The sequence below is a fragment of the Eurosta solidaginis genome, chromosome 5, assembly GCF_040869045.1.
Source record: "Eurosta solidaginis isolate ZX-2024a chromosome 5, ASM4086904v1, whole genome shotgun sequence".
Lineage (NCBI taxonomy): Eukaryota > Metazoa > Arthropoda > Insecta > Diptera > Tephritidae > Eurosta > Eurosta solidaginis.
The window spans coordinates 823,238-835,919 of record NC_090323.1 but is presented as its reverse complement, the minus strand read 5'-3'; the positions used below and the strand labels follow the sequence as shown (position 1 = coordinate 835,919).

General features: G+C 44.1%; 1 protein-coding gene across 1 annotated transcript in view; it reads right to left on the bottom strand.

The window, feature by feature from the left end:
• Positions 1-11,905, bottom strand: part of LOC137251795 (dipeptidase 1) — a 45,012-nt gene extending 33,107 nt beyond the window's left edge. The window contains exon 1 of the mRNA XM_067786657.1: positions 10,495-11,905. Coding sequence (XP_067642758.1) covers positions 10,495-10,809 — 315 coding nt within the window. The 5' untranslated portion in view covers positions 10,810-11,905. The remainder of the gene's footprint in view (positions 1-10,494) is intronic.
• Between the last annotated feature and the right edge of the window lie 777 nt (positions 11,906-12,682).

Here is a 12,682-nt window from a genome sequence, read left to right as displayed (position 1 = left end):
TCCTTGCGGACGGGGCCGCGGGTAAAGGCTAGTCTAATATATATTATAAATGGCAAAGTTTGGATGTGAAGATGTTTGGATGTTTGGATGTTTGGATGTTTGGATGTTTGTCCAGACGTTTGTCTTTGTGACTCAATCACGCAAGAACGGCTGGACCGATTTGGATGAAATTTTGCACACATATAGCCAATAGTCTAGAAGGATCTACTAACTATATATTTTTGAAAAGGGGCGTGGTCCCCGCCCCCTAGGAACAGTTATAATTTAATTATTATATTTTTTCGTCTTTGCGACTGAATAACGCCAGAATGGCTACACGGATTTTGATGAAATTTGGGACACAGACAGTAGTCTACTAGCGAAATTTTTTTCGAACATGGAAAGAGGGGTGGGGGTCCCACTACCCCTTCGAGAAATTATTTTTCAATAATTTTTACACATTATAACTTTACGTATACTGGCCTTCACCAATATCACAGACTCAAGGGTTAAATAAGTCGAGGGCTTACAAAGTAAGCAGTGACACCCTCCGACCGCCCACCCCCCTTTATCTCCCCCTCTGGTGTAAAATCTATAAATTGTTATAACTCAATATAAATTTTCTCCTAAATCAATAGTTTTTGGCATCTGGTACATACAGAACGAGATCTAGACAATTTTGGAGAACGATCAGTGGTCCTCTCCTCTACTACCGCCATCCGCCCTCCATCAATTGTTTTTATTAGCACGCTTTTATTAGCTTTACCTGTATGTTTCTATGTAACTTTTTATTCGCTCCAATGCGCCTACTGCCTTATTAACATGGTTTTATAATTAGCTTCACCTTATTTGTAATCCCGTAAGGGTCATATCGAGACCCTCCGGGATCATTTCTGGATGGTTTTCGGGATCGGTCCGGGATTACGCCGGGGTAATTTCGGGACTTTTTCGGGACTATTTCGGGATCATTTTGGGACACTTCCGGGATCATTTCTGTATAGTTTCCGGGATCCGTCCGGGATCCCGTCGGGGTTATTTTGGGACATTTTCGGGACTATTCCGGAATCATTTCGGGACTATTTCGCGATCATTTGGGGACCCTTCCGGCATCATTTCTGGATGGTTTTCGGGATCCGTCCGGGATCCCGTCGGGGTACTTTCGGGATCATTTGCGTACCTTCGAGAGATAAATTCTTGATGGTTTCCGGGATCATTACGGGACTTTTTCGGGGTCAGTTTGGGTCCTTTCCGTAATCATTCCTGGATGGTTTTAGGGATCCGTCCGGGATCCCGTCGGCGTCATTTTGGGACTTTTGCGGGATCATTTGGGGTCTCTTCCGGCATCATTTCTGGATGGTTTACGGGATCCGTCCGGGATCCCGTCGGCGTCATTTTCGGACTTTTGCGGGATCATTTGGGGTCTCTTCAGGCATCATTTCTGTATGGTTTACGGGATCCGTCCGGGATCCTGTCGGGGTCATTTTGGGACTTTTGCGGGATCATTTGGGGTCTCTTCCGGCATCATTTCTGGATGGTTTACGGGATCCGTCCCGGATCCTGTCGGGGTCATTTTGGGACTTTTGCAGGATCATTTAGGGTCTCCTCCGGCATCATTTCTGGATGGTTTACGGGATCCGTCCGGGATCCTGTCGGGGTCATTTTGGGACTTTTGCGGGATCATTTGGGGTCTCTTCCGGCATCATTTCTGGATGGTTTACGGGATCCGTCCGGGATCCCGTCGGCGTCATTTTGGGACTTTAGCGGGATCATTTGGGGTCTCCTCCGGCATCATTTCTGGATGGTTTACGGGATCCATCCGGGATCCTGTCGGGGTCATTTTGGGACTTTTGCGGGATCATTTGGGGTCTCTTCCAGCATTATTTCTGGATGGTTTTCGGGATCCGTTCGGGATCCTGTCGGGGTCATTTTGAGACTTTTGCGGGATCATTTGGGGTCTCCTGCGGCATCATTTCTGGATGGTTTACGGGATCCGTCCGGGATCCCGTCGGCGTAATTTTGGGACTTTTGCGGGATCATTTGGGGTCTCTTCCGGCATCATTTCTGGATGGTTTACGGGAACCGTTTGGGATCCTGTCGGGGTCATTTTGGGACTTTTGCGGGATCATTTGGGGTATCTTCCAGCATCATTTCTGGATGGTTTTCGGGATCCGTCCGGGATCCTGTCGGGGTCATTTTGAGACTTTTGCGGGATCATTTGGGGTCTCCTCCGGCATCATTTCTGGATGGTTTACGGGATCCGTCCGGGATCCTGTCGGGGTCATTTTGGGACTTTTGCGGGATCATTTGGGGTCTCTTCCGGCATCATTTCTGGATGGTTTACGGGATCCGTCCGGGATCCTGTCGCGGTCATTTTGGGACTTTTGCGGGATCATTTCGGGTCTCCTCCGGCATCATTTCTGGATGGTTTACGGGATCCGTCCTTGATCCTGTCGTGGTCATTTTGGGACTTTTGCGGGATCATTTGGGGTCTCTCCCGGCATCATTTCTGGATGGTTTTCGGGATCCGTCCGGGATCCTGTCGGGGTCATTTTGGGACTTTTGCGGGATCATTTGGGGTCTCTTCCGGCATCATTTCTGGATGGTTTACGGGATCCGTCCGGGACCCTGTCGGGGTCATTTTGGGACTTTAGCGGGATCATTTGGGGTCTCCTCCGGCATCATTTCTGGATGGTTTACGGGATCCGTCCGGGATCCTGTCGGGGTCATTTTGGGACTTTTGCGGGATCATTTGGGGTCTCTCCCGGCATCATTTCTGGATGGTTTTCGGGATCCGTCCGGGATCCTGTCGGGGTCATTTTGGGACTTTTGCGGGATCATTTGGGGTCTCTTCCGACATCATTTCTGGGTGGTTTACGGGATCCGTCCGGGATCCTGTCGGGGTCATTTTGAGACTTTTGCGGGATCATTTGGGGTCTCTTCCGGCATCATTTCTGGATGGTTTACGGGATCCGTCCGGAACCCTGTCGGGGTCATTTTGGGTCTTTAGCGGGATCATTTGGGGTCTCCTCCGGCATCATTTCTGGATGGTTTTCGGGATCCGTCCGGGATCCCGTCGATGTCATTTCGGGACTATTTCGGCATCATTTGGGGTACCTTCCGGTATCAATTCTAGATGGTTTTCGGGATCCGTCCGGGATCCCGCCGGAGTCATTTCGGAATTTTTTCTCGATTAATACAGGATCATTTGGGGACCTTAACGGCATCATTTCTGGATGGTTTTCGGAATCCGTCCGCGATCCCGTCAGGGTCATTTCGGGACTATTTCGGGATAATTTGGGATACCTGCCGGCATCATTTCTGGATGGTTTTCGGGATCCGTCCGGGATCCTGTCGGGGCCATTTTGGGACTTTTGCGGGATCATTTGGGGTCTCTTCCGGCATCATTTCTGGATGGTTTTCGGGATCCGTCCGGGATCCTGTCGGGGTCATTTTGGGACTTTTGCGGGATCATTTGGGGTCTCTTCCGGCATCATTTCTGGATGGTTTACAGGATCCGTCCGGGATCCTGGCGGGGTCATTTTGAGACTTTTGCGGGATCATTTGGGGTCTCTTCCGGCATCATTTCTGTATGGTTTTCGGGATCCGTCCGGGATCCTGTCGGGGTCATTTTGGGACTTTTGCGGGATCATTTGGGGTCTCTTCCGGCATCATTTCTGGATGGTTTTCGGGATCCGTCCGGGATCCTGTCGGGGTCATTTTGGGCCTTTTGCGGGATCATTTGGGTTCTCTTCCGGCATCATTTCTGGATGGTTTACGGGATCCCTCCGGGATCCTGTCGTGGTCATTTTGGGACTTTTGCGGGATCATTTGGGGTCTCTCCCGGCATCATTTCTGGATGGTTTTCGGGATCCGTCCGGGATCCTGTCGGGGTCATTTTGGGACTTTTGCGGGATCATTTGGGGTCTCTTCCGGCATTTTCTGGTTGGTTTTCGGGATCCGTCCGGGATCCCGTCGGGATCATTTCGGGACCATTTCGGGATCATTTGGGTACCTACCTTCATCATTTCTGGATGATTTTCGGGATCAGTGCGGGATCCCGTCGGGGTCATTTCAGAACTTTTTCGGGATCCGCCCGTGATCCCGGCGGGGTCATTTCGGGACTATTTCGGGATCATTTGGGGTACCTAGATGGATAGTTTTCGGGATTCGTCCGGGATCCCGTCTGGATCATTTCAGGACTTTTTCGGGATCATTTGGGGTATCTTCCGACCACTTTTCTAGATGGTTTTCGGTATCCGTCCGGGATACCGTCAGGGTAATTTCGGGACTATTTGAGGATAACTTGGGAACCTTTCCGGCATCATTTCTGGATAGTTTCGGAATCCTTCGGGGATCCCGTCAGGGTCATTTCGGAACCCGCGACTAATGCGGGATAATTTGGGGACCCTTTCGCCATCATTTCCGGATGGTTTTCGTGATCCGTCCGGGATACCGTCAGGGTAATTTCGGGACTATTTGGGGATAACTTGGGAACCTTTCCGGCATCATTTCTGGATAGTTTCCGGGATCCGTCGGGAATCCCGTCAGGATGATTTCGGAACTATAAGGGGATCATTTCATTTTTCATCTTTCTTTAAGGGAATTTTTCACCTTCCAGCATCATTTCTGTATACTTTTGGGGATCCGTCCGGGATCCCGACGGGGTCATTTCTGGCCTATTTCGGGATCATTTTGGGGTACCAACCGGCATCATTTCTGGATGGTCCGGGATCCGTCCGGGATCCCATCGGGGGAATTTCGGGAATTTTTCGGGATCATTTAGGGTCCCTTCCGGCATCATTTCTGGATCGTTTTCGGGATCCGTCCGAGATCCCGTCGGGTTTATTTTTTTACTTTTTCGGGAAAATGTCAGGGAGTTTCGAGACTGTTCTTGGATCATTTGGGGATCCTTCAGGGATAATTTCTGGATGGTTTTCGGGATCCCGTCGGGGTAATTTCGGGACTTTTTCACGACTATTTCGGGGTCAGTTGCCCTTAAAGATCATTTCTGGGTGGTTTTCGGGGTCCGTCCGGGATCCCGTCAGGGTTATTTCGCGCCTTTTCGGGACTATTTCGGGATCATTTTGGGACCCTTCCGGGATAATTTCTCTATGATTTTCGGGATTTGTTCGGGATCCCTTCGTAGTTTTTTCGCGACTTTATCTGGGATAAATTGCGGACCCTTTAGAGATCAATTCTGGATGGTTTTCGGTATCGGTCTGGGATCCCCTCAAGGTCATTTCGGGACTTTTTCGGGACTATTTCGGAATCATTTTGGGACTCCTCCGGCATAATTTCTGGGTGATTTTCGGGATCTGTCCGGGATCCCGACGGAGTTTTTTCGGGACTTTTTCCCGACTATTTCTGGATTATTTGGGGACGTTTCAGAGCTCAGTTCTGCATGATTTTCGGGATCTGTCCGGGATCCCGTCAGAGTTATTTCGGGGTAATTTTGGGACCCTTCCAGGATAATTTCTTCATGATTTTCGGGATGGGTCTGAGTTTTTCGTGACTTTCGGGACTATTTCGGGATCATTTGCGGAACCTTCAGAGATCAATTCTGGATGGTTTGTGGACTTTTCCGGGATCATTTGGGGATCCCTCCAGAGTCATTTCTGGATGGTTTTCGGGATCCCGTCAGGGTCATTTCGGGCCTTTTTCGTGACTACTATTTCGGAATCATTTTGGGCCTCCTCCGGGATAATTTCTGGGCGATTTTCGGGATTTGTCCGGGATCCCGTCAGAGTTTTTTCGGGACTTTTTCGGACTATATCGGGATCATTTGCGGACCGTTCAGGAATTAAATCTGGATGGTTTTCGGGATCCGTCCGGGATCCCGTCAGGGTCATTTCGGGACTTTTCGTGACTACTTCGGAATTATTTTGGGACCCTTCCGGCATCATTTCTGGATAGTTTTCGAGATTTGTCCAGGATCCCGTCGGCATCATTTCGTGTTTGGTGTCATTTAGGGACACTTCCGGGATCATTTTAGGTCTCTTCGAAACCGGTAATTCAGCACACATGGCCGTGGATTTACGGCAAATTAATCGTAATTAAAATTCGGTATGTTTTATCTTTAATATATCACAGCTTTTTCGTTCTATTTTTAAATGAATCCTGTAACGAACTATTACAACTATAATTAAAATTTTTGTAATATTTTAACCAACTAAATACCCGAAAAAGCAACACTGCTTTCATTTAAAAACTTCTTTTTGGTTTTAGCTAATTGTAGTTTCACTCCTTTGTTCTATGAGTAGTAATAATTTCACCCCTGTCATATCAATTAATTTAACTTAGAAACAAAATGTATTTTTTTTAATTCGAAAAAAGTGTATTGTACTATTCATGTAAGCGTGCCCATCAGCTCAGTTAGTTCTTTTTTTTTACTGTATTAAATAATAAAATACATTGACAGAAAAAATTTTTAAACAGACAACTTGATAAGCAGGCTAACGTGAATAGCACATATATTTTATTTTCTCCTTGCGGACGGGGCCGCGGGTAAAGGCTAGTATGTTATAAATGGCAAAGTTTGGATGTTTGGATGTTTAGATGTTTGGATGTTTGGATGTTTGGATGTTTGTCCAGACCTTTGTCTTTGTGACTCAATCACGCAAGAACGGCTGGACGGATTTGGACGAAATTTGGCACACATATAGCCAATAGTCTAGAAGGATCTACTAGCTATATATTTTTCAAAAGGGGGGAGGACTCCGCCCCTTACGAACAGTTATAATTTAATTATTATATTTTTTAGTCTTTGCGACTGAATCACGCCAGAACGGCTACACGGATTTTGATGAAATTTGGGACACAGACAGTAGTCTACTAGCGAAATCTTTTTCGAACATGGAAAGAGGGGTGGGGTCCCACGACCCCTTTGAGCAATTACTTTTTAATTATTTTTACACATTATAACTTTATGTATACTGACTGGCCTTCACCAATACCACAGACTCAATGGGTCAAATAAGTCGAGGGCTTACAAAGTGAGCAGTGACACCTCCACCCCTTTCTAACCCCTCTGCCGTAAAATCTATAAATTGTTATAACTCAATATAAATTTACTCCTAAATCAATACTTTTTGGTATCTGGCACATACAGATCGAGATCTAAAAAATTTTGGAAAAACGAGCAGCGGTACTTCTCCTCCCGCCATCCGCCCTCCATCAATTGTTTTTATTAGCACGCTTTTATTAGCTTTACCTGTATGTTTCTTTGCAACTCTTCATTCACTCCAACGCGCCTGCTGCCTTATTAAAATTGTTCTACAATTAGCTTCGCCTTATATGTAATCCCGTTGGGGTCATATCGACACCCTTCCGGGATCATTTTTGGATGGTTTTCGGGATACGTCCGGGATCCCGCCGGGGTCATTTCGGGACTTTTTCGGTACTATTTCGGGATAATTTTGGGACTCTTCCGGGATCATTTCTGTATAGTTTTCGCGATCCGTCCGGGATCCCGTCGGGGTTATTTTGGGATATTTTCGAGACTATTCCGGGATCATTTCGGGATTTTTTCACGAACATTTAGGGACCCTTCCGGCAACATTTCTGGATGGGTTTCGGGATCCGTTCGGCATCCAGTCGGGGTATTTTCGGGATCATTTGCGTACCCTTGAGAGATAAATTAATTTCTGGATGGTTTCCGGGATCCGTCCGGGATCCCGTCGGGGTCATTTCGCGACTTTTTCGGGATCATTTGGAGTCCCTTCCGGCATCATTTCTTGATGGTTTTCGGGATCCGTTCGGGATAATTTCGGTACTATTTCGGGATCATTTCTGCATAGTTTCCGGGGTTCGTCCGAGATACCGTCGGGGTCATTTCGGGACTTTTTTTCTCGACTAATACGGGATCATTTGGGGAACCTTTCAACATCATTTCTGGATGGATTTCTATATCCGTCCGGGATCCCGTTAGGGTAATTTCGGGACAATTAGGGGATCATTTGAAGACCTTTCCTTTTCTGTATAGTTTCCGGGATCCGTCGGGGATCTCGACGGGGTCATTTCTGGACTATTTCCGCATCATTTGGGGTACCTACCGGGATCACATCGGGGATCACATCACGGGATGGTTTGGTATCCGTCCGGGATCCCGTCGCGATCATTTCGGGACTATTTCGGGATCATTTCTGCATAGTTTCCGGGGTTCGTCCGAGAGACCGTCGGGGTCATTTCGGGACTTTTTTTCTCGACTAATACGGGATAATTTGGTTACCCTTTCGGCATCATTTCTGGATGGTTTTCGGGATCCGTCCGGGATTCCGTCAGGGTGATTTCGAGACTATTAGGGGATCATTTGAAGACCTTTCCGGCATCATTTCTGGATAGTTTTGGGGATCCGTTCGGGATCCCGACGGGGTCATTTTGGGAATATTTCGGGATCAGTTTGGGGTACCTACCGGCATTATTTCTGAATGGTTTTCGGTATCCGTCCGGGATCCCGTCGGGGTCATTTCGCGACTTGTTCGGGATCATTTGGGGTCCCTTCCGGCATCATTTCTGGATGGTTTTCGGGATTCGTCCGGGACCCGTCGGGGTCATTTTTGGACTTTTTCCGGATCATTTGGGGTACCTTCCGGCATCATTTCTAGATGGTTTTCGGGATCCCGTCGGGGTCATTTCGGGACTTGTTCGGGATCATTTGGGGTATTTTTCGGCATCATTTCTACATGGTTTTCGGGATGCGTCCGGGATCCCGTCGGGGTCATTTCGTGACTTTTTCTCGACTAATTCGGGATCATTTGGAGACCCTTTCGGCATCATTTCTGGATGGTTTTCGGGAGCCGTTTTTCGGGACTATTGGGGATCATTTGAGGACCTTTCCGGCATCATTTCTGGATAATTTTCGGGACCCGTCCGGGATCCCGTCGGGATCATTTTTGTTCTATAATAGTGTAAGGAACTGTTATAACTATAATTACACTTAATATTTTAATCAACTAAAACCCGAAAAAGCTACACTATTATCATCTAAAAAATTCTCTTTAGTTTTAGCTAATTGTAGTTTCACACCTTTGTTCTATGAGTAGTAATTCTTTCACCCCTTTCATATCAGTTAATTTAATTTAAAAACTATGAGTAGTAATTCTTTTACCCCTTTCATATCAGTTAATTTAATTTAAAAACAAAATGTATTTTTTTAATTCGAAAAAACTGTATTGTACTATTCATGAAATCGTGCCATTCAGCTTATCTTCTCATTTAGTTCTTTTTTTTTACTAAATTACAAAAATATAATACATAAGACAAAAATAATTTTTAAACAGATAACTTGATAAGCAGGCTAACGTGAATAGCACATATATTTTATTTTTTCCTTGCGGACGGGGCCGCGGGTAAAGGCTAGTCGATAATATTTCGAAGTGTTTCAACGGAAACGGTGGAAATTTTTTGATAAGCGATTAGCTTAACGTTAAGGTGCATGCCTTGTAAAAACATATTTAAAATTAGATTTTTTTTCGCGACTAAAATTATAAATAGTCGTGGGTCAATAACTAGTAAATGGTTTTCTTATTTTTGCACTTTTTATGAGAGATAACGCCTATCAAAGCGACTAACATATATTTTATTCGCAAGGATCGTAAGGTTTTCAATTTTTTTATTTGTATTAATCTTAAATTTTTAAACTTTCGAATCTGAAAAATGTGATGTTCAGCATTTTAATTTGTTGTACAGGGCGTATGATGAACATTAAATTTTTCAGATGCGAAAGTTTAAAAAAATTATATTTTCAGTTTCATTTGAATAAGTAAAATCAGACGCTTTGTCCTTTCTTACTGGTCAATTGACAAAATAAATTGAGTGTTGCCGTATAGTGCAATGGAAGCCAATGAGCCACTTGGTAGATTAAGTACTTTTCAAGCCTGAACTCAGGGGAATACTTGCGGAAATTTGTTTCCGATTATTATTTAAATTAAGTTCAGCAGCTAGAGGAGGACAATACAACTTGAAAGCGTGAAACGTAAGATTTTATGTGCATTTCTATCATCCACCAGATCGGTGACTAAAGCTTAATCAATATTAACTGTAACTTTATAAAACGGACCATACGCAGAATCAATCAAGAGCTCATATTAAGGAAAATGAGCGCTGGAAAGTCAGAGCTCTAAGCACTTTCAGCCTCCTGTTAAAATCTTAAAAACAATGTGCGAAAATAAAAATAAATAAAATTGTCAAATAACGGTTAAGTGAGTTATTGAATACAAATCATTTTTTCAGTTTTGCACGCGAGCTTAACAACCAACAAGAAATACTCTAAAGCATTCTTGGCCGCAAGTTGAAAACAGATGTCAAATATTTTTCTGCACAGTTTTGTTTTATTTTGTATACAAAAAGCACAAATAAAAGCAAAGATGAAAAACATATCCTTAGTTTCATCAGAAAAGCGGTTTTGCAAGCCATCTTTGATGTGCATTTAAGTATTCAGGTACACACAATATATTTGTGTACGTGTTAGGGTGTAATAAATGAATCAGAAGCAGACAATTTGGTATGCATACACACCTGGTAGTCCATAAAGTTATTGAAGTGCATATATGAGCAATTACTGAGGGCATCCGTTCCATCAACGCTATCACCATCGCTATGGCTATGTATTTCCTGCTCGCCTTTTATGCCCTCTCGTGCTAAATTATCTCCCTTAAATGAAACACGTTTAGCTGTTTGACGCATAGATCCACGGTGATAGCTCGAAGCCCGCCGGCCGCGTCCCAATGTATTTGATAGTCCTGAACTCACTCCGGCTAGTGAGCCGAGTGTTCCAGAGAAGCGTGCCGAGTTGATTGCACCACCTGCCGCTGAAGCAAATGTGCCCATCATTTGTGAAAAGCAGTGCAACGACGGCTTCTAGCTCTTGATTTTGACTTTGATGTTGTTGTTGCTGTTGATGATGAGGATGTAGGTGTTGATGGTGATGTCCACTAGCTACATTGTTGTTAGCAGTTAACGTAGGCTGAAGCATCATACTGCATCCACCAAAACGAAAATGTGGTATACAGGTGGTGCCAGATATGCTACCTCCATACTCACTACCCTCGAAATCAATTTCACCGCCAACTAAGATACCTGTCCCATTAACGTTGACATCAATATTGGCGGGAGCGGAGCTAAGCGGTAATGTTGCGCTTTCAATTGTGTCTGGCATCCGGGACGATGCGGTGATTGTGCCCGAATAAATTATATTTTGAGTAGGTGGTAATGATTGCTGGAGCTGTGTTTGTGGAATCTGTTGCTGAGTTTGTGGATGTTGTTGCAGGTGTGAACTCTGCTGATGCTGTTGTGGTTGTTGTTGTTGCTGCTGCTGCTCGATAGTTGGGATCAAAAGTGTTTGTGGTTGTAACAATTTTGTGCCACCACTGAGGATGCCAAGAGGACTGTGTTGGTGTTGGGCAATTGGATGCGAATTAGAGGCGGATGTAGAAAATACTTGTGTAGGTTGGATCTTATAGATGTGCTCGCTGTTTTCTAATTCGTTGTCGACAGTTTTTTGTGGGGCTACCGCTGCTGTTGTCAAGACTGCGTTGCCTGGTGATACCATTGAAGTCGGTATCATCACGATGGGAACCACTGTAGCCACATTAGCTCCAGCACTGCCAGAACGCTGCATCAATTCAATTTGACACATATCTTCATAAAACCAAAAAGAGCGAAGTTTTGTTTGCAAAAAATATATAATTTTTTTTATTTCATACTTTTAAAATTAACTGCTAAAGCTTTCGTATCTTAGGCACACCATTTTGTATATTTACGTGTATGCTTCACGGAACGTAACTGCAGGTAATTCACTTTATTCATCACATTTTGCTACAAATTTTTCTTCGCCCACTCAAATGCCTTCCGCTCACACTTCCCTTTCCGGTCGTTCATTGAAATGTTTATATTTCGCGACGCGACAGTTTATTGAGGTACAACTTTAACAAAGAAGAACCGAATAATGACTGAACTGCTATCAACATAAAATTCGCGCTCTCGCCTTGGCATTTTTTGGAAATTCTTTTGACAGATTCCAGAGGGTACTTGCTTCAGTTTCCACAAAAACGAAAGACCTACCTACATTTTCTTTGAACTTTTGGTGCTGCCTTCCCAGGGATCAGCGTCCAAATATTGTTTTAAAAGTTCAAATTTCTTGCTAATGTTTAGCAGTTGAATATGAAATGCAGATTCTGCGCATTGTTGATTTTTCTTCTCTGAGAGCTTTTACTCAACTTTCTGCAATGAAAATGTCTGTTGATGATTTGCTCTGACTGTCATCCTTTAAAAAAAAAGGCGCATCAAACAAGACTGTAATTTTATTTGGTTTCCATTATTCTAAAACGCTCTGGTAATTGAAAGTTTAACAACCTATAAAATTATATTATATTCTATTTGTACATTACAGAGATCTAACTTAGTTTTTAATGAATTATTTGGATTCTCCTCTAGCTCTGTGCAAATATAGCCTCCTCGAAAAATGTGTAGACAAAGGTTCTTCTCGCTACCAAAGTATGGGAGAATTGCAACCTTTCCACTAGTTTTATTCGCAACCAACTGTTGTACCTTTCTATTTATATGTATTTGTATGTGTGTGTGAATGTAAGTAGTCGTATTGAGAATGCACATAAATTGTCTTTGCTTGCCAGTTGTTTGTTTTAATACACTCTTTTTGAAAGGTGAATGCATACATACTTACAAATATTAATATTTATATTTACAT